This window comes from Manis pentadactyla, chromosome 2 (assembly GCF_030020395.1).
Source record: "Manis pentadactyla isolate mManPen7 chromosome 2, mManPen7.hap1, whole genome shotgun sequence".
Classification (NCBI taxonomy): Eukaryota; Metazoa; Chordata; class Mammalia; order Pholidota; family Manidae; genus Manis; species Manis pentadactyla.
The window spans coordinates 200,753,826-200,777,612 of record NC_080020.1 but is presented as its reverse complement, the minus strand read 5'-3'; the positions used below and the strand labels follow the sequence as shown (position 1 = coordinate 200,777,612).

Below are 23,787 nucleotides of genomic sequence, written 5' to 3'. Positions count from 1 at the left end.
TACTGCCCATCTTTTTTATTATAGCTATTTTAGTGGGTATGAAATGGTAACTCATTGTGGTTTTGATTTGTATTTCCCTAATGACTACTGAAGTCAAGCAACTTTTTATTGGCCATTTGTGTATTTTTTCTTTTTGGGAGAAATATGTTCAAATTTTTTTGTCCGTTCGTTAATTGGGCTGTCTTTTCACCTTTGAGTTGTATGCGTTGTCTATATACTCTGGATACTAATCAAATATATAATTATATAATTATCAGATACTTGATTTGTAAATATTTTCTCCCATTCTGTCAGTTGCCTTTTCATTTTCTTGATGGTATCTTTTGAAATATAGACATTTTAAGTTTTGATCAAGTCTAATTTATCTTTTTTTGTGGTTGTTGCTTGTGCTTTAGGTGTCATATCTAAGAAACCATTACCTAATCCAAGGTCACAAAGATGTGCACTTAATGTTTTCTTCTAACAAATTTTATTGTTTTAGCTCTTCCACTCAGGATTTTGATCCATTTTGAGTAAACTTTTGGAAAATGGTGTTCGATAGAAAGCAACTCCATTCTTTTGCATATGTATATCCAATTACCACAGTGTCATTTGTTAAACAGACAATTCTTTCCTCTATCATCTTGGTACCTTTTTTACTAAATATTAGGTTTTATTTATAGACTCTTAGTTGCACTCTATTGATTTATACATGTCTATCCTTATGCCGGTACCTGTCTTGATTACTGTTGCTTTATCATAAGTTTTGAAGTTTTGGACATGTAAGTCCTCCAAATTTGTTCTTTCTCAAGATTATTTTGGCTATTCTGAATACCTTGCATTTCTATCTGATTTTAGGGTCACCTTGCCAATTGGTGCAAAACAGACAGATGAGATTTTAATAGGATTGTATTGAATCTATAGATCAATTTGGGGAATACTGCCATCTTAATGTTAAGTCTTCCAGTCTCTGTACATGGAATATCTCTCCATTTATTTAGGCGTTCTTCAATTTCTTTCAACAATGTGTTATAATTTTCAGGGTACAAGTCTTATATTTCTTTTGTTAAATTTATTCCCAAGTATTTTGTTCTTTTTGATGCTATTATAAATGGAACTGTTTTCTTAACTTCAGTTTTGGATTGTTCATTCCTTCTACGTAGAAAAACAACTGATTTTTGCATATGAACTTGTGTCCTGCAACCTTGCTAAACTTGTTTGTTACCTGTCATGGTTTTTTGTATGAGGATTCCTTAGCATTTTCAACATATTAAGATCATGTCATTGAAAAATAGAGATAGTTTTGCACGTTCCTTTTCAATCTGGCTGATTTTTATTTCTTAATGTTGCCCAAATGCCCTACCTAAAACCTTCAACACAGTCTTGAATAGATGTGGCAAGAGTGAGTATCTTTGTCTTGTCTCTGATCTCAGGGGGAAAGTCTTCTGTCTTTCAATAGTGAAGTACGTTATTCATTATGGGTTCTCCATTGACACCTTTCATCAGGTTGAAAAAGTTTCCTTCCATTCATAGTTTACTGAGTGTTTTTAATATGAAATGGTATTAGATTTTGTCAAATGCTTTTCCTGCATCTGCTTAAATGATCATGGGCTTTTGTCTGTTAGTCTATTCATATGGTGTATTACATTAATTGATTTTCATATGTTGAAAAATACATATTCTATAATTTAAAAGTGTAGAGAAGTTACACAGCATATCATTTTAAAAGTTATTATAAACAGAACAAAATAATTAGCTTGGAAGACTTTACTTGTTACTTAAGATACATGAGTGTCCGTATGTTTCTGTGCAATAGTACAAATGGTTCAAAATCTGTTCCAGGTAGTGCTTTCTATTTTCTAATATGTCCTCCCTATTTTCTGTCCCTATCCACTACAAAGCTAATGAGGAAGGTAAAGAATTAGTACACTTTAGAAAGAGGCTGTGACTAACTGACAAACTGTATTATCAACTATTGCATCATTGATAGTAAATGCTAATGTGAATCAGTGATGTTAAATCAATGTGGGTAATGAGAAAGGTCATTACCAGTAATAATATATTTTGAAAAAGTCATAACAGTAATAGCAATGAAAACATGTCCTATTTGGGAAAGATGGGTCAAAGAGACTGCAAATAAAAAGGAGAGTAATGATAAAAAAGAGTAAGTAGTAGTAAAGTTAAAAATGGACAAAGTAGAATGGCTGCTAAATAACTAGCTATAAATCACTCCTTATTACAAGGAAGACACCATAAAACCTTTCTGTGCCCTTACCTCCTTTTCCACAAAGTCACCAATATATAGCTGGTAGGGACTCACTATTCAGCTACAAATTCACAATCAGTACCAAACTTTTTCCCTTCTATTCACCGAGTGCATATACATTTTCTTCCCTTTATAACATGAAAATGCTCCCATAAAGACTTGTACAAAATGTAGGTTTAGATAAATGAAAAAATTAGGTTTCACAAAGCGGTATGTGTGTATGCATGAACATATGTATATATTTTTCATATGCGTGTGTGTGTGTGTATATATATAGCTTTTCTTATGTAGCATAAATGCTCCCTTGACAAATATTTTGGAAATGTGAATGGAGAGTCTACCATGTGGCATCACTAGGTGATATGGTCATTTACACATCATACATCTTCACCCTTAATAGACATCTTTGAGGCTAGGTTCTGAATATAATACTATAAAATATTTTGTGTAGTGTACATGGGGCCAATTTGTAGTAGAAAGAAATACTTTCTGAAAAAAATTAAATGAGATTTGAATTTTAATTTGCCTTCCACCAATTTTTAGCCATGTAACCTTGAAAAAGTTTTAATCACAAGTCCCTCATCTGTAATCCAGGAAAAATATATTGGGATTTCTAGGCCTATGACTAAGGGGAGGGCCAACCACATTCTGGAGTTCATGCTGACCTTAGAAGTAGCAAGACACTTCTCCCATAAGAAGACAAAAGAAGAGGTGGAGCTTCCCCCAGCTCATATACACCATCCATGCATGAATTAGAAAAAAGTACCTTGGCTGTGAGTGAACAAAGCTCCATGCCAAGGCATGTAGCATAATGATTAGAGGGGGGCTGGGTTTTAGCACCCACCGCCCTCAGCCTAGCACCTTTGTGGCAACCTCACAACTACCCAAGGGCCTGGAGAGACACTGGTGCCAAGAGGAGGACAGAGGACATACGGCAGTGCTACTGGGAAGATCTGAACGGTTCTTTTTTCTCCTCTGTAACCCACTGCACATTGTGAACCACAGTTGGTCTGAAGGAAGCAAACTAAAGATATGCCAGATAGAAATATAAACCCACTGTGGGGCTTAGAAGGACCCCAACTTGCCATACTCTGGAATTCCTGGGCAAGCTGGAAAGACGAGTTACCTGCCCTGCAATTAGGATGCAGGGAAGGAAAATCAGGTGTTCCATAGTCAACAATCATAAAAAAGGGAACGCCCAGAACTGTCTCAAGTTTCCAAAACTGCCCAGAAAATTCTGTTTCCATATATACATGTTACTTTTTGTTACCTAAATGTTTAACTTAACTAGCTGCATCCCTAAAATATATGACAAAGATTATCACTTATCACCGTCTTTATTAATATTTCTCTTTTCTGAGACTCATCTCCTGGCAGAATCATTATAGTGGCTTCTTGATTGGACATCCTCCTTCCTTCTTGCCGCCTTACAATCAAGTCCCTACTTGTAACTAGATCAGCCAGATCCCATCACTCCCCTATGTGACACTGTCTCAGGCAGGCTTTTTCAACATCAGTGGGAGCCAAAATTTTAAACCCCAGGTCTGTGCCAACTACACCCAGGGAGGCTGTGATTCATTCAGCCATTTCCAGATTCATATAAGATGCAACATTACAGGGCATGGGACGTGGCTTCTCTAGCAGCTGCCTAAGGGTTATGCCAACACTGGCCCAAGTCTTGTTAATGCCCCAAAGGGTGAACACTGACCAATAAGAGGGACTGATTCAAGAGATAGTAGTTTCATATGTCCTGGCTGGAAGATACACCATATGGCTAGACAACCAGCTGAGTTTTCCAGCAAGTTTAAGGCCTGCTTAGTAATGTCTTTTCTCTTTCCTGGCCTCACTTCCCTTTTTCCTTCATTCTTACTCCATTGGGCTGAGTTTGTACTACTCAGTGAAAACCTTAGCACCTAGGTTATACCTCCAGCTCTGTTTCCTAAGGAACAGGACCAAAACCCTACAGGGTAGATAAAATCCATCTTCTCTGTATGCCTCTAATTACTCAGAAGTTTCCCCTATAATAGCACAGATTCTGGAGTCAGATAATAGCTGTGTGTCCTTAGACAGTTATTTCACCTCCCTGACCCTTGTTTCCCTTATCTGTAAAACGTGAATTATAATAATAGAATTACCTTCCAAAGTTATTTTAAGCATTAACTGAGATAATCAATGTAAATGATGCCAGGGACACAGAAAATATTCAATAAGACAGCCATTATTAAAATTAGGTCTTATTTATCCTTGTATTTCTAGTGCTTAAATACCATTTGCAACATAGTAGGTGTGCCTAGTGCCTACTATGCTTACAACAATACATTTCCCCTGCGTTTTAAAAATGCCTAACAGGTGGCAAAGATCAAGAGATTTGTGTGGTCTCAATACAAAAGACTGAAGCATCTATAAAAACAAATTAAATAGATACACGAATGCTTCTTGTAAGTGTTCCTTTACTGCAAAATTAATATCAAGTCCATTTTACTTGTGTTTTTTCCTCTCTAACTTATCAAGAAAAACAATTAAGTCAAAAGTATAGATGTAGTTGCCTTTAGGCATATGATATATTTCTGAGAAAATGTGTACAAATAAGATTTCTATAAATCAAACCACATTTCACCTGTGTTCAGTAAAAAATCGCTCTTTAAATGACTTCAACAGAAAATGCTGTGGTAAATTGTTCTGTAAAATGAAGACTTCTTTACATTCCTTGGTTATGTTGATTTATAATTTTGGGGTATTTTAGGTAGGTTTGCATAAGGAAGGAAACGTAACAATCAATATATTAAGGTCACAGTATGGATCATTACAACTATGATGTTCATTTTCTGTAATAAAGCAAACTGAGTAGAAACAACAAAAAAAATTCCTTCATAGCTAGTGTTAAAAAGGAAGATCCCCAAAATAAACTATACATACTTGTATATATATATATATATATACACACACACACACACACACACACACACACACACACATATATATATACACACAATCTTTTGTGGTTAGATGTGTGCATCTGAGTACTACACAAACATAAAATACACACCGAAAAAAGATGAAGACAATGCAGCAGAATGCTAATAATGGTTAGATTTGCATAGTGGTTTAACAGATGACTTTTACTTTTCTTTTTATGCTTTTCTTTATTTTCAAAATATCTTTATTTCAGAATTTCTGTAGCATGCGGTTACTACTTTAAAAGGTCTTTTTAACCTTAAAAAAACCTTTTAAAAAATGAACCACTCATCTGATACTTTCAATTTTGCTAAACAGTTAGAAAAGTCACCAGGTTTCACTCTCTGAAAGCCCTTTCACAGAAAACATTTCTTTGCTCATTTTAATTAATGGCTTGAAGAAAACAACCGATATTTCTGGCAATCAGTTTTATGATCTCTAGTGTTCTGGATGATCAAACCACATTCCTACCTCTGTGACTCCTGATGGCATACAGGTATTGCTCTGTTCCCTGTAAGCACAAAAGCTAAGGACTGTGTCCTTGGGAATAGTAAGGCAATGCTCTTAGACAGAATTTCAGAAGTTTTTCTTTCTTACAGGAAAATGCACAGTTTTCCAGGCAAGAATTGGCAACTTTGAGAATTCCTCTTTACATTGGGAGTCTGTGCCTTTTGCTACAGTGCAATATACTGACTCTCAATTAGAGGCTTATCAGTTTTGAAATAGTGTGAGCAGCTCACCAATCAGAATGCCTGCCTTTCTGGCAAATTCTCCATGCTGTGTGTAATGTGTAAGGTCTAGCAGCTTCTTTTCTCCTCTCCTCCTCTCCTTTGCCAGTCTTTTTTTTTTTTTAAGCTGCATATCAAGCATCTACAAGCCGTAGGTTATTCTCCTTTTTTCTAGGAGACACAATGATGTAGTAATGTTTCTCCCAGAAGTCATAAAAAAATGTTTTCTAAATTTCTTAAATCCAACAACTATACTGGGTACTGCCCATTATCTTTAAAGTTCTAATCAAAAAGTTTCTGCATAGTGATCATACTGCCAAAAAGAAGTGACTCAGTATTTTACCTCTCCCATCTTAATTCTTTGAGAGTGGTTGTTTTTTCACCTTTTGATAGAGCATATTTATAGTACTGCCTTAACATACTGATACCCAGAGCTCACAGCATCTAAAAGAAATTGCATTAACATACTACTAAGAGTCATTATGCTTCCAACTCAACATCATTAATCATTAGGCAAATGCAAATCAAAACCAGAATGAGATCTATTTCATGCCCATTGGATAGCTGTTATTTAAAAAAAAAAACAGAAAATAATAAGCACTGGCAAGAACGTGAAGAAAATGAAATCTTGTAAATTGCTGATGTGAGTATAAAATAGTGCTGCCACTATGGAATATGGTTTGGTAGTTCGTCAAAAAGTTAAATATAAAATTACCATATTGATATATACAAAAGAATTAAAAGCAAGGACTCAAACAGATACTTGTTTGTATACCAACATTCAACGCAGCATTATTCACAAGAGCCAAAAAGAAACAAACTAAATGGATGAATGGATAAACAAAATGTCACATATACACACAATGAAGTACTACTCAGCCTTAAAAAATAAAATTATGATATATGCTGCAAAATATGAATGAACCTTGGAAACACTATGCTAAGTGAAATAATCCAGACATAAGAGGACAAATATTGTATGATTCCGTGTATATGAGGTACATAGAAAAGGCAAATTCATAGAGACAGAAAACAGGACAAAGATTACCAGGGTCTAGGGAGAGGGGACAATGGAGAGTTACTGTTTAATACGTACAGAGCTTCTGTTTGGGATAATGAAAAAGTTCTGAAACTGGACAGTGGTTATGGCTGCACAATACTGTGAATATACTTAATCCCACTGAATTGTGTAATTAATAATGGTTAAAAAGGGCAAATCTGGAGGGGCGGAAGATGGCGGCGTGAGTAGAGCAGCGGAAATCTCCTCCCAAAACAACATATATCTATGAAAATATAACAAAGACAACCCTTCCTAGAATAAAGACCAGAGGACACAGGACAATATTCAGACCACATCCGCACCTGAGAGAACCCAGCGCCTCGCGAAGGGGGTAAGATACAAGCCCTGGCCCCACGGGAGCCGAGCGCCCCTCTCCCCAGCTCCCGGCGGGAGAAGAGCAGGCAGAGCGGGAGGGAGACGGAGCCCAGGACTGCCGAACACCCAGCCCCCGCCATCCGGGCCAGAGTGCAGGGCGCTCGATACTAGGAAAATAGGGCAGCAGGAACAGTGAGCAGGCACTGGAGGCTGGGCGACAGAGGACATAAGAAAAGCGCGCGACCATTTTTTTTTGCTTTTTTGCTGTTTTGTTTTGGCGAGCGCTTTTTGGAAGTCTTAAAGGGATAGGGACCCCAATACTAGGGAAACAGGGCAGAAAGACCGGTGAGCAGAGGCCTGAGGCTGGCACCGGAGAATAAAGAAAAGCTAACGACCACCTTTTTTTTTTTTTTTAATTAAAAAATTTTTTTTTTTTAATTAAAAAATTTTTTTTTCTTTTTTTTTTCTTTGGTGGGTGTTGTTTTGTTTTGGCGGGTGCTTTTTGGAAGTCTTAAAGGGGCAGGGCGGGTCACTTAATCCAGAGGTAGGGAATCCGGGATCTCTGGGCACCCTAACCCATGGGCTGCAGGGAGCAGGGAGGCCCCTTACGGAGATAAATAGCCTCCCAGCAGCTCCTGCTCCAACGCGACTCCACCATTTTGGAGTAGCTGCCCGAGCTAGGCCACGCCCACAGCAACAGCGGAGATTAACTCCATAGCAGCCGGGCAGGAAGCAGAAACCCTGTCTGCGCGCAGGTGCGCAGCACAAGCCACTAGAGGCCACTGTTCTCCCAGGAGAGGAGGGCCACAAACCAACAAGAAGGGAAGTTCTTCCAGCCATCACTCATCCCAGCTCTGCAAACTATTCCTATTACCATGAAAAGGCAAAGCTACAGGCAAACCAAGATAACAGAGACTCCAGAGAAGGAGACCGACCTAACCAGTCTTCCTGACAAAGAATTCAAAATAAGAATCATAAACATGCTGACAGAGACGCACAGAAATACGCAAGAGAAATGGGATGAAGTCCGGAAGGAGATCACAGATGCCAGAAAGGAGATCGCAGAAATGAAACAAACTCTGGAAGGGTTTATAAGCAGAATGGATAGGATGCAAGAGGTCATTGATGGAATTGAAACCAGAGAACAGGAACACATAGAAGCTGACATAGAGAGAGACAAAAGGATCTCCAGGAATGAAACAATATTAAGAGAACTGTGTGACCAATCCAAAAGGAACAATATCCGTATTATAGGGGTCCCAGAAAAAGAAGAGAGAGGAAAAGAGATGGAAAGTATCTTAGAAGAAATAATTGCTGAAAACTTCCCCACACTGGGGGAGGAAGTAATTGAACAGACCACGGAAATACACAGAACCCCCAACAGAAAGGATCCAAGCAGGGCAACACCAAGACACATAATAATTAAAATGGCAAAGATCAAGGACAAGGAAAGAGTGTTAAAGGCAGCTAGAGAGAAAAAGGTCACCTATAAAGGGAAACCCATCAGGCTAACGTCAGATTTCTCAACAGAAACCCTACAGGCCAGAAGAGAATGGCATGATATATTTAATACAATGAAACAGAAGGGCCTTGAACCAAGGATACTGTATCCAGCACGACTATCATTCAAATATGACAGTGGGATTAAACAATTCCCAGACAAACAAAAGCTGAGGGAATTTGCTTTCCACAAACCACCTCTACAGAACATCTTACAGGGACTGCTCTAGATGGGAGCACTCCTAGAAAGAGCACAGCACAAAACACCCAACATATGAAGAATCGAGGAGGAGGAACAAGAAGGGAGAGAAGAAAAGAATCTCCAGACAGTGTATATAACAGCTCAATAAGCGAGCTAAGTTAGGCAGTAAGATACTAAAGAGGCTAACCTTGAACCTTTGGTAACCACGAATTTAAAGCCTGCAATGGCAATAAGTACATATCTTTCAATAGTCACCCTAAATGTTAATGGGTTGAATGCACCAATCAAAAGACACAGAGTAACAGAATGGATAAAAAAGCAAGACCCATCTATATGCTGCTTACAAGAAACTCACCTCAAACCCAAAGACATGTACAGACTAAAAGTCAAGGGATGGAAAAACATATTTCAAGCAAACAACAGTGAGAAGAAAGCAGGGGTTGCAGTACTAATATCAGACAAAATAGACTTCAAAACAAAGAAAGTAACAAGAGATAAAGAAGGACACTACATAATGATAAAGGGCTCAGTCAAACAAGAGGATATAACCATTCTACATATATATGCACGCAACACAGGAGCACCAGCATATGTGAAACAAATACTAACAGAACTAAAGGGTGATATAGACTGCAATGCATTCATTCTAGGAGACTTCAACACACCACTCACCCCAAAGGATAGATCCACTGGGCAGAAAATAAGTAAGGACACGGAAGCACTGAACAACACAGTAGAGCAGATGGACCTAATAGACATCTATAGAACTCTACATCCAAAAGCAACAGAATATACATTCTTCTCAAGTGCACATGGAACATTCTCCAGAATAGACCACATACTAGGTCACAAAAAGAGCCTCAGAAAATTCCAAAAGATTGAAATCCTACCAACCAACTTTTCAGACAACAAAGGCATAAAACTAGAAATAAACTGTACAAAGAAAGCAAAGAGGCTCACAAACACATGGAGGCTTAACAACACGCTCCTAAATAATCAATGGATCAATGACCAAATCAAAATGGAGATCCAGCAATATATGGAAACAAATGACAACAACAACACTAAGCCCCAACTTCTGTGGGTCACAGCAAAAGCAGTCTTAAGAGGAAAGTATATAGCAATCCAAGCATATTTAAAAAAGGAAGAACAATCCCAAATGAATGGTCTAATGTCACAATTATCGAAATTGGAAAAAGAAGAACAGATGAGGCCTAAGGTCAGCAGAAGGAGGGACATAATAAAGATCAGAGAAGAAATAAATAAAATTGAGAAGAATAAAACAATAGCAAAAATCAATGAAACCAAGAGCTGGTTCTTCGAGAAAATAAACAAAATAGATAAGCCTCTAGCCAGACTTATTAAGAAGAAAAGAGAGTCAACACAAATCAACAGTATCAGAAACGAGAAAGGAAAAATCACGACGGACCCCACTGAAATACAAAGAATTATTGGAGAATACTATGAAAACATATATGCTAACAAGCTGGGAAACCTAGGAGAAATGGACAACTTCCTAGAAAAATATAACCTTCCAAGATTGACCCAGGAAGAAACAGAAAATCTAAACAGACCAATTACCAGCAACGAAATTGAAGCAGTAATCAAAAAACTACCAAAGAACAAAACCCCCGGGCCAGATGGATTTACCTCGGAATTTTATCAGACATACAGGGAAGACATAATACCCATTCTCCTTAAAGTTTTCCAAAAAATAGAGGAGGAGGGGATACTCCCAAACTCATTCTATGAAGCTAACATCACCCTAATACCAAAACCAGGCAAAGACCCCACCAAAAAAGAAAACTACAGACCAATATCCCTGATGAACGTAGATGCAAAAACACTCAAGCAAATTTTAGCAAACCGAATTCAAAAATACATCAAAAGGATCATACACCATGACCAAGTGGGATTCATCCCAGGGATGCAAGGATGGTACAACATTCGAAAGTCCATCAACATCATCCACCACATCAACAAAAAGAAAGACAAAAACCACATGATCATCTCCATAGATGCTGAAAAAGCATTTGACAAAGTTCAACATCCATTCATGTTAAAAACTCTCAGCAAAATGGGAATAGAGGGCAAGTACCTCAACATAATAAAGGTCATCTATGATAAACCCACAGCCAACATTATATTGAACAGCGAGAAGCTGAAAGCATTTCCTCTGAGATCGGGAACTAGACAGGGATGCCCACTCTCTCCACTCTTATTTAACATAGTACTGGAGGTCCTAGCCATGGCAATCAGACAAAATAAAGAAATACAAGGAATCCAGATTGGTAAAGAAGAAGTTAAACTGTCACTATTTGCAGATGACATGATACTGTACATAAAAAACCCTAAAGACTCCACCCCAAAACTACTAGAACTGATATCGGAATACAGCAAAGTTGCAGGATACAAAATCAACACACAGAAATCTGTGGCTTTCCTATATACTAACAATGAACCAACAGAAAGAGAAATCAGGAAAACAATTCCATTCACAATTGCATCAAAAAAAATAAAATACCTAGGAATAAACCTAACCAAAGAAGTGAAAGACTTATACTCTGAAAACTACAAGTCACTCTTAAGAGAAATTAAAGGGGACACTAACAGATGGAAACTCATCCCATGCTCATGGCTAGGAAGAATTAATATCGTTAAAATGGCCATCCTGCCCAAAGCAATATACAGATTTGATGCAATCCTTATGAAACTAACAGCAACGTTCTTCAATGAACTGGAACAAATAATTCAAAAATTCATATGGAAACACCAAAGACCCCGAATAGCCAAAGCAATCCTGAGAAAGAAGAATAAAGTAGGGGGGATCTCACTCCCCAACTTCAAGTTCTACTATAAAGCCATAGTAATCAAGACAATTTGGTACTGGCACAAGAGCAGAGCCACAGACCAATGGAACAGACTAGACAATCCAGACATTAACCCAGACATATATGGTCAATTAATATTTGATAAAGGAGCCATGGACATACAATGGCAAAATGACAGTCTCTTCAACAGGTGGTGCTGGCAAAACTGGACAGCTACATGTAGGAGAATGAAACTGGACCATTGTCTAACCCCATATACAAAAGTAAACTCAAAATGGATCAAAGACCTGAATGTAAGCCATGAAACCATTAAACTCTTGGAAGAAAACATAGGCAAAAACCTCTTAGACATAAACATGAGTGACCTCTTCTTGAACATATCTCCCCGGGCAAGGAAAACAACAGCAAAAATGAGTAAGTGGGACTATATTAAGCTGAAAAGCTTCTGTACAGCAAAAGACACCATCAATAGAACAAGAAGGATCCCTACAGTATGGGAGAATATATTTGAAAATGACACATCCGATAAAGGCTTGACGTCCAGAATATATAAGGAGCTCACACGCCTCAACAAACAAAAAACAAATAACCCAATTAAAAAATGGGCAGAGGAACTGAACAGACAGTTCTCCAAAAAAGAAATACAGATGGCCAACAGGCACATGAAAAGATGCTCCACATCGCTAATTATCAGAGAAATGCAAATTAAAACTACAATGAGGTATCACCTCACACCAGTAAGGATGGCTGCCATCCAAAAGACAAACAACAACAAATGTTGGCGAGGCTGTGGAGAAAGGGGAACCCTCCTACACTGCTGGTGGGAATGCGAGTTAGTTCAACCATTGTGGAAAGCAGTATGGAGGTATATCAAAATGCTCAAAACAGACTTACCATTTGACCCAGGAATTCCACTCCTAGGAATTTACCCTAAGAACGCAGCAATCAAGTTTGAGAAAGACAGATGCACCCCTATGTTTATTGCAGCACTATTTACAATAGCCAAGAATTGGAAGCAACCTAAATGTCCATCAATAGATGAATGGATAAAGAAGATGTGGTACATATACACAATGGAATACTACTCAGCCATAAGAAAAGGGCAAATCCAATCATTTGCAGCAACATGGATGGAGCTGGAGGGTATTATGCTCAGTGAAACAAGCCAAGCAGAGAAAGAGAAATACCAAATGATTTCACTCATCTGTGGAATATAAGAACAAAGGAAAAACTGAAGGAACAAAACAGCAGCAGAATCACAGAACTCAAGAATGGACTAACAGGTACCAAAGGGAAAGGGACTGGGGAGGATGGGTGGGTAGGGAGGGATAGGGGGGGGAGAAGTAGGGGGGTATTAAGATTAACATGCATGGGGGGGTAGGAGAAAAGGGAGGGCTGTACAACACAGAGAAGGCAAGTAGTGATTCTACAACATTTTGCTATGCTGATGGACAGTGACTGTAAAGGGGTTTATAGGGGAGACCTGGTATAGGGGAGAGCCTAGTAAACATAATATTCGTCATGTAAGTGTAGATTAGTGATACCAAAAACAAAGCAAAAAAAAAAAAAAAAAGGACAGTTGCTGTGTGGTAACCTCCAACGAGTTCTACACAAGGGTATAAAGGGCATATAAAAGTGTAGGCAAAGGGTCTGTTTGTGTTTATACAGAGGATCAAAGCCTAATTGGGCTACCCCGAAAATGAACTAAGATACGATATGAAAAAGAACTTCCAACATCTGCACTCTCTGGAAGACTCATGCCAGAAGATGATCATCAAAAAACCCCAACAAAGATCCACGCACTGCTACAGCTGTAGATGCACTCATCCCACCAGTTCCTGGACTTGCCATGGGAATGAAGGAGATATCTAAGCTGGCCTGTGCATACAGTAAAACAACAAATTTGACTGGATCTATACTGTTGGAACTCAACCAAGAATTTGCAGATGTGCAAATTGTAGCGCTCCAAAGTCTTACAACTACAGACTATTTACTGTTAAAAGAACATATGGCATGTGAACAGTCCCCAGGAATGGGTTGTTTTAATTTGTCTGATTTCTCTCAGACTGTTCAACTTCAGTTGGACAATATCCACCATATCATAGATAAGTTTTCACAAATGCCTAAAGTGCCTTAATGGTTTTCTTGGTTTCACTGGAGATGGCTGGTAATTACAGATATGCTTTGGTTATGTAACTATACTCCTATTATGTTAATGTGTGTGCGCAATTTAAGTAGTAGCTTAAAACCTATATATGCTGAAGTTACTCTACAAGAAGATATGTCAAAGAAATAATCAATCTTCCCATGTTTTCTTCCGCCTGCTACTTCTGTAGCTTTTCTTCTTCCTTCCTAATTACAACCCTTAAATAGAATTCGTGCCTCATATCAAATTTACCGAGTATCATAATTCTTCCAAGTGGTAAAGATACCTCAAGACAAATGCTGGGCATAGAAGCCACAGGGCATAAATATGCAAAGAAGTAAAAAGCTAACCTTTTCAAACAGTAAGGCTTCCCTCTCACTTACCAACTTCACATTTCCCTGTATGGCCCCGGAAGATGACTGGTTAGCCAGAGACGGGTAAGATTCCTCAAGGGAGGAACAACCTAAAACAGGCACAGTCGCAGGGGGGCCATCAGGTGAGAAATTGGGGATCAACAGAGGTGAGGCTTAGAACCTCACCCCCCCCTGTTCTGAGAGAAATCTTCTGCATACGTGGATGTTTTATTGCCCTGGTCTAGCTTGGATGAACACATAATCTACAGGCACACACGTGATCATCTACATTTGCTCTCTTACAACACTAAACTATGTTTTCTACCTTTATCTTGTATCTACCTACCACTTCAGCATTTTATTAAAAATAATAATAATAAAGAGAGAAATGTGGTATCCACATATAAATCAAGTATAAAAACCAAATGTGTATTCATATTTGAACTGACTGTTTAGAGTTCATAATGCATGAGCAAAACCGAAAGTTTCTGTGATGACTGCCCTTGTACTGTTCACTATGTAACTTATTCATTATGTAAGAATTTGTTCTACATGTAAGAACTTGTTTGTTATGCCTCAGAAGATTGGAGACTGACGAAAATTAGGCTTGGGGTGGATTAATGATTGTGCATTGAGCATTGACTCCCCAATACAGAATTTTATTGTCGTTAACAACCATTTGGTCAATAAATATGAGAGATGCCCTCACAAAAAAAAAAAAAAAAAAAAAAAGGACAGACTTCCAATGGTAAAATAAATAAGTAACCGGGATGTAATGTATAGCATAAGGAATATAGTCAAGATATTGTAACAGCTTGGTAGGGTGATAGCTGGAACCTAGAATTATGTATATAAATGTTCTACCACTGTGTTGTACACTTGAAACTAATGTAATGTAATACTGTGCGTCAACTACCCTTCAATAAAAAATAATTATTAAAAAAAAAAAAGGGCAAATTTTAAAAAAGAAAGAAATGACAGTTTAAACAATAATAATAATAACATACTGTGGGTCTACCTACTTTCATAAAATTAAATGTATAATAACAGCAAAGATTGGAAGGAAAAAAATGAAAGTACATATTGCTAGGTTCTTATAATTTAAGTGAAGTGATATAATATCACTTTAGGGTAGACTATGAGGTCAAAGATACCTACTATAAAGCTTAAAGCAATCACTAAAATAAGAAAATGAGTTATGGCTAATAAGCCAACAAAGGAGACAGATTGCAATCATAAAATACCAAGAGTCAAAATCCAACTAGATCCTAGGATATATCCCTTAGAGATACTCCTTGATAAAATATAGTATAAATTTATCATCCAGTAAAAGGTTAGTTTATTAAAATCTACTCATAAGTATAATTAAGTCAATGAAAATAAATGGCAAAAGCACTTACTGCCCAGACAGGTGATGTAAAGCCCAGAATTGCAGCCTTAGCTCCATCAGAAACATAAGGAATAATATTTTCTCCCAGACGTGTATCTCTGAACAAGGCTCTAAGGATATTTAAAGCATGAACCTACAAGAGAAAGTTCAAAATTAGTTGTTGAAGACCATGGTAATTCTAAATCTGTATGTATCCAACAGCATAGCCTAAAAGCAAAACAAAAAAAATACTGAATTACTAGAATAGAAAATTCACAAATGAAATAGAAAACTTTAATAATATACACCTAATAATGGATAAATCAATTTCTAAAAAGTTAAAGAGTTGAACATTGCAACAGAAAAGCTTGATCCAATGCACATATGTAGAATCCTGAGACTAACAAAGAGACAATTCTTTTCAAGCACACATGAAACATTCATGTTTTAAAATGACCTCAAACATAGCCTCAAATAAAGTCTCAGCAAATACCGAACAACTAATATATTACAGATTATGGTCTGATCACAGTGGAATTAAGTTAGAAATCTATTTCTTTAAATATTTTTAAAACTGACATACTTTAAAACACTGGTCAAAGAAACTTTTTAATACTGTATTTAGAGCTGAGCAATAACGAAGATGCTGCACATCAACACTTGTAGGATGCTCTTTAAGTTGGAACTTAAAAAAAAGTTTAATGCCTTAACACCTTAAAATAAATGTTTAATACCTTAAATGCTTCTTATTTAAAAATGCTATAAAAATTAATATTCTAAGAGTCCAATTAAGATGATAGAAAACAATAAACTCAAAATAAGGAAAGAAAATTTAAGAGAGCAGGAACTTTGAAATTAGCAATGACATAACTAAGAGCATTAATAAAACAAAAGCTGATTCTTTGAAATAGAAACAAACCAAGAAGAGAGAGAAGATATAAGCAATATCATGAATACCGAAGAGGACACGACTACAGATTTATCAGAGAATAAAGCAAAAAATAATAACAATAATATAAATAATACCATCCTAATCAATTTGAAAAATTTAAGCAAAATGAACAACTTCCTAGGAAAGAATTTATCAAAACAAATTTAAGGAGAAATTGAAAAGCTAGATAGATATTATCATTATATAAAGAAAGTCAATAGTTAAAAATCCTACCCACAAACTGAAAGGAAAATAAAAAACCAAGTCCAACAAAATAACTACAATAAGAAATAGAAAAAAAAAAAAAAAACAGAACCACATGATTTTACAAATGAATTCTATTCAAAGTATAGACTAACCTAATCTTACTTATATAAACTGGTTAGAGAACAGAAAACTCCCAAATTTATCTTATCAGTCTTGTACAGCCTGACTATCAAAATAAGGTGGGACAACTCCTGTGTGAAGTGGTAGTATCTACTAAAGCTGAATAGACACATACCCAAATAACCACTGTGAGGTAGCTACTCAAAGGGATGTACATGAATGCTCACCATTAGGCATGTACAAGAATGTTCTTAAAAGTACTATTCTTAATTACCCCAAGTTAAAAACTCCCAAATGTTCAAAAGCAAATGGATAAATTATATATTATACAGCAATGAAAATGAATAAATCACAATATAAATGGTTATCATAATCATAATGTTGGCCAAAAGAAACCATATTAAAAGAGTATACAATACATGGTTTCCTTTACATAAAATTCAAAACAGGTAAAATTAATACTAAGGTGTTATAGTTAGGCTAATGGTTACCCTTGGGGTAAAGGTGCTGGTTAGAAAGGAGCATGAGGGGGTTTTTCAGATGCTAAAATGGTCTGTCTCTTGCTGGTTTCACAAGTGTGTTCACTTTGTGAAACTTTATTGAGAGACACATACGATTTGTACACATCTTTGTATGTATGTTATAACTCAATAAAAACTTTACATAAAAAATAAGGACAAGTACAGCATGGAAAAGGAAAAGCACAGGCCAATCTCATTTATGAATTTTGTGAAAATATACAAAAGTACATATTTCTAAAATTTTAAGTGAGTCTAGCATATTCATGTCAAAGTTGGGGAATCAATTATTATGCAAATAATCATAGTATATTGAAAGTCAACAGAATTCATATTTGCAAACTCTAGAAGAAAACATTTATCTTAAAAGATGCTTAAAAGCATTCAATAAAATTTGACTTATGTAATGAAATAGAAGCCAGATTAAAACCCAGCAAATATCAGAAACAATATACAGATGCCTGCTATCTCTATTTCCATACAAAACTACACATTTCAGTCAACAGAATAAGATAAATGTTTTAAGGAATAAGAATTAGAAAGGAAGAACAAATTTAGCATTATTTACTGAGGATATGATTATCTAGTAAGAAAATCCAAAAGAATTTACACATTATATTAGTGGCAGTACCACAATTCAGGTAGGTGCTGAATGTAAGCACAACAATAACCAAAAAATTAATTGCATTTATGCCCACCAGCAACATACAATTTTTTAAAATACTATTTATAATCACACGAAAAAATATAAAACATGTGGAAATAAATCTACAAAAGATCTATAAGACTCTTATGGAAAAACTGTTTTCTAATATAACGAAAGACATTAAGGAAGATCTTAATAAATGGAGAAATAAGCCAACCTCACGGACTAGCAGATTCACTATCAAAAAAGAAGTCTTTTTTCTCAAGCAAATCAATAAACTTAAATTTCAGGCAAAATTCAGAATAGGCGTTTTGTTGAATTTAGCAAGCGGTTCTAAAACTTACATGGAAGAGCAGTGGGACAAATACAGCAAAGGTAACTCTGAAGAAAAAAAAGGGAGATTCACCTTACCAGCTATCAAAACTTACTAAAAGATATAGTAATTGAAATACTGATTTTGGCCCAGGGTAGACTAATAGACCAACAGAAAAGAGCACAGAAACAGACACACATAACAACAGAACCAGTCACCTGATAGAAGTGATGTTAAAAATCAAGGGGAAAGGATGTACCATATCAAAATGCTTGTTAATTACCCAATTAGAAAATATTAAAATTGTTTTCTGATTTTACACATAAATTTAAAAAATTACAGGTGGTGTAAAGACAGAAACTTAAAAAGAAAACACAAGACATCCTTCTGACCTTGGGGTATTTCTTAAACAGAATCCAAATGCACAAAACTATAAAAGAAAAGGCTGACTTACTAAAATGTAAAGCTTCTATGCAATAATAGAGACCATAATCAAAGTGAAAAGAGAAGCCATAGATTAGGAGAAGATATACATAATTCAAGTAACCGAAAAGGAATTAATATCAGGAAAAAAATTTTAAAACAACAAAAAACTCAGTGCCTGCAAACAACCAAATTAAAGGTAGGCAAAGTCTTTAAATAGGCAATCTTAACAGAAGTAATCCAAAAAACTAAAAAATTTATAAGAAGATGTTAAAGCTAGCCAATTATCAGAGAAATGCAAAATGAATTGGGAAGCACCATTTCATACCTAGCAGAAAGGCAAAAACTATACAATGAAATAGTGCTCAGAAATTAAAATGAACTTGGAGCTTACTAATCTTAAAAAATAATGTTTATTGAAAAGATTCAAACTGTAAAAATATGTACAAATGATACCCTTCATGTTAGAAAAAAAAAGGTCGTAGAATTTTTTAAATGCATGGGAATGATCTGGATTAGGGATTATAGCTAAAGAGGAAGAAAGGGGAACAGGAAGGGGAAGGAGTCCACAGTACATGCAATTGTATCTGAATCGTTCCACTTCTTAAACTTGGAATGGGTTTCATGGATGTTCATTATATACTATTCATTGTAATATGCTGAAGTATTTCACAGGTACATAATGAAAATAAAGAAGAAAGAAACCATGGAAGGAGATAAGGAAAGCAAATCATCAGCTAACACCTAGAAGATTGGCCAGAGAAAATTTTTTAATTTTATAAGTTTGATAAAAATGATCACTAAAATGCTGTTAACATGATCTTGAAGCTGTACTCTTTAAAATCAAACTCCATTATTTTTAGATGTTATTAGAAAAAAATAGTACTTTTTAAAAGTGACAGTTTAGAAAAATGGAACCAATTATATTTTTCATATTTGTTGGAAAATATCTTAGAATGATCATTTCTGAGATTAACAATATTTTATTTAAAATTTTTAAAGAAACTTCACATCTTATAGTCATACGCCAGTATGGGCATATGATAATAAACAGCATCCTTTTCTACTAGTCTACATTCTGGCCAATGGGCTCCCCTTTACTGTTTCCCACAGGCTCTGAAATAAAATGATATGTACTTACAGTTCTTGATCATAAACTTCAGTTCTCTGCTCCCTGGCCTAGCATGGGCCTCCCACAGGTGGGTAGGAATGTCCTATATGAAGCACTTACTGAGAAAGCCTAGACAAGAAGTATTTGACAGATACTGACTATCCTGGACTGGAGTGGTACTATGAGGAATACTTAACCCGACTGCATACATACCAGACATACTTATCCCAACATTAGCAGTGATTAAAAGGGACTACTAGATAAAATTAAAATGTGAATATACCAAAAGATAGAGATTCCATTTTAGGGAAAGATCAGAGACCCTAACACTGGTCTCTGAGCTAGATTACAAAATGTGTATCAACTCAAAGAAGCACACACAAAATTTTAAAGTGATAGCACATTCATGTAAAAATTTTTAGAAGCAAGAGTAATATTATAAAATACCCAAGTTGGATGTTTTCACCAGAGTTTTAGAATAATTCATTTTGGCCAATGTATCAACTAAAGCAATGCTTTATTTTATGGACTGGGAAGAACAACAAAAAAATTCAAATAGCTTCATGCGTCTGTCTCACTTTCAAGAGTTCTATGTCTTTAGCAGATACTTTTTTTAAAGTACAGCAAAGATTTAAAACCGCTACCTTACTTGCAAGGTGCTTATACTTCCACAATTACCTGGGGAACTGTGCTTTGGGAGTCATCTGTAGGTCCAGCCAAAGAGATTAGTTCTTTCATTGTTATTTTCAACAAATCCATTTTGCCTTTCTTAGGTTCAGATGCCAACAGTGCCTATAGGAAAACAAGGCAAAAATTAATAGGGCTCTTATTTTACATACACCAATTTTTATTTCCCAGAAACAACCACAAAATGCAAAATTCCCTCCATAAAACCAAGGTGTCAAGCAAGTTAATTAAACCACGTGGCCTTGGGCAAGTAGCTTAACCTCTCTATCCCTCAGATTTTTCACCTGTAAAATTAGGTGAAGGTGCTATCATGGAATTTCAAGGTCATTTCCAGTTCGTTTGTTAATTATATCATTCTAAGAGGTTGAGAATGACTCTTGCTGACACCTCTTTAGAACCATAATTAAATGGCAGGTCTGAGATACAATAAGCAAGTCAGTTTTAGTAACAAATGTACTAACAAGAAAATTCTCTTAAAAAACAAAAAACTTCTGGATTAAATTTTTTGGAAGGAGTTGGAAACTCCCTGGAAAGTAATCAGTTATTTAATTCTTCATAAAGGAGTCTACCTGGAACACTATCAAATTGTAGCATTGGTAACTACTTGGGACAAAGGAAATTTGAATTTTCAAGATCTGCTAATTTATTGTGTGCCTAATATTTTGCCTGTATTCATTAAACATAAGAATTGTATCAACTTGAGGAAATAAAGTGAAATGAAGTACTGATACCTGCTACAACATGGATGAACCTTAAAAACATGCTAAGTGAAAGAAGCCAGACACAACAAACCACATATTATATGAAATGTGCAGAATAGACAAATCCATAGACACAGAAAATAGATTAGTGGTTGTTTAGGGATGGTAGGAGCACGGATACTTTGTATGTATATAGCTACTGGCTCCGAAGAGTGAAAATTTCAAGCTACTCAGCATTCTCTAAAGCACTGTAATCCATAAAAGAGGAAAGATACACATGCAAAATAGTTAGGTTTAAATGAGAAATTTCTCACCATATACTTAAGCTCAGAAAATATACTTACTGTTTTTGGAATGACCATTCCAAAAATGTTTAGATCTGTCTACACAAAAGGTAAGCTCAAAAACTACAATGCAGTTTTTCTCCATAACTAACACTAAGCAGAAATCCCTACCAGAATAAGAATATAACTTTATTAGTAAGTTGTGCTAAGAGAAAGAGACGTCTCTGAGCAGATTTTTCTAATAATTTAGATTTTATCTCACTAAAATAAATAAGAAAACTATACCCAGTTACTGAAATGTATTCTGGGAGCCCTGGCTTATTCTCTCCCCAAAGCTGTGCATAGTTATGACACTTTCCAAAGCTGGGTCAGGGAAGTGCACACCCAGATTACTCTGTCACCGTGACTGTTTAGTACTAAACTAGCTGGGAACAAAAATGGAATAAGCACACAGCACAAACATGCACCTAGACCTTGCTGTTGCCTTACCAATGGTCCTCAGACAGACAAATGAGGCAAAGGACACTAGGTGAGAATGAACTACAGTCAGGAGAATAAACAACACTGGTCCAGAATAGGTCAGATCTGAGAGGAGTTGATTTCTGTAGATCACTAAAACCAATCCAGGAAAACCACCTTGACGACTTTTATATCAGATCAACAACCCCTGCAACTAGTGCCCCTTGTCATCCAAAAATCAGGACTTAGGGAAATACCAACAGCATTCTTCAATGAACTAGAGCAAATAGTTCTAAAATTCATATGGAACCACAAAAGACCCCGAATAGCCAAAGCAATCCTGAGAAGGAAGAATAAAGCTGGGGGAATTATGCTCCCTGTCTTCAAGCTCTACTACAAAGCTGTAGTAATCAAGATAATTTGGTACTGGCACAAGAACAGATCCATAGACCAATGGAACAGAATAGAGAGCCCAGATATAAACCCAAGCATATACTGTCAATTAATATATGATAAAGGAGCCATGGATATACAATGGGGAAATGACAGCCTCTTCAACAGCTGATGTTGGCAAAACTGGACAGCTACATGCAAGAGAATGAAACTGGATTATTGTTTAATCCCATATACAAAAGTAAACTCAAAATGGATCAAAGACCTGAATGTAAGTCATGAAACCACAAAACTCTTGAAAAAAACATAGGCAAAAATCTCTTGGACATAAACATGAGCAACTTCTTCATGAACATATCTCCCGGGCAAGGGAAACAAAAGCAAAAATGAACAAGTGGGACTATATCAAACTAAAAAGCTTCTGTACAGCAAAGGACACCATCAGTAGAACAAAAAGACATCTTACAGTATGGGAGAATATATTCATTAATGACATATCCAATAAGGGGTTGACATCCAAATTATATAAAGAGCTCATGCACCTCAACAAACAAAAAGCAAATAAGCCAATTAAAAAATGGGCAGAGGAGCTTCACAGACACTTCTCCAAAGAAGAAATTCAGATGGCCAACAGAGTCATGAAAAGATGCTCCACATCGCTAATCAGCAGAGAAATACAAATTAAAACCACAATGAGATATCACCTGACACCAGTCAGCATGGCCACCATCCAAAAGAAAAACAACAACAAATGTTGGCAAGGATGTGGAGAAAGGGGAACCCTCCTACACTGCTGGTGGGAGTGTAAATTAGTTCAACCATTATGGAAAGTGGTATGGAGGTTCCTCAAAAAACTCAAGATAAAAATATCATTTGACCCAGGAATTCCACTCCTAGGAATTTATAGTAAGAATGCAGCAGCCCAGTTTGAAAAAGACAGATGCACCCCTATGTTTATCACAGCACTATTTATAATAGCCAAGAAATGGAAGCAACCTAAGTGCCTGTCAGTAGATGAATGGATAAAGAAGATGTGGTACATGTACACAATGGAATATTATTCAGCCATAAGAAGAACATAGGTCCTACCATTTGCAATAACATAGATGGAGCTAGAGGATATTATGCTCAGTGAAATAAGCCAGGCAGGGAAAGACAAGCATCAAATGATTTCACTCATCTGTGGAGTATGAGAACAAAGAAAAAAACTGAAGGAACAAAACAGCAACAGAATCACAGAACCCAAGAATGGAATAACAGCTACCAAAGGGAAAGGGACTGGGGAAGATG

The 23,787-nt window shown here is 36.2% G+C and overlaps 1 protein-coding gene across 11 annotated transcripts in view; it reads right to left on the bottom strand.

Moving 5' to 3' along the window:
• Positions 1–23,787, bottom strand: part of THADA (THADA armadillo repeat containing) — a 362,728-nt gene that overhangs the window by 267,129 nt on the left and 71,812 nt on the right. For all 11 annotated transcript variants that reach the window (XR_005032689.2, XM_036925595.2, XM_036925596.2 and 8 more), the window contains exons 24-25: positions 20,652–20,765; positions 15,736–15,858 (exon numbers count right to left, since the gene is read on the bottom strand). Coding sequence is in view for 10 of the 11 variants with exons in the window: in XM_036925595.2 (XP_036781490.2) it covers positions 15,736–15,858; positions 20,652–20,765 (237 nt within the window). In the remaining variant the exon portion in view is untranslated. The remainder of the gene's footprint in view (positions 1–15,735; positions 15,859–20,651; positions 20,766–23,787) is intronic.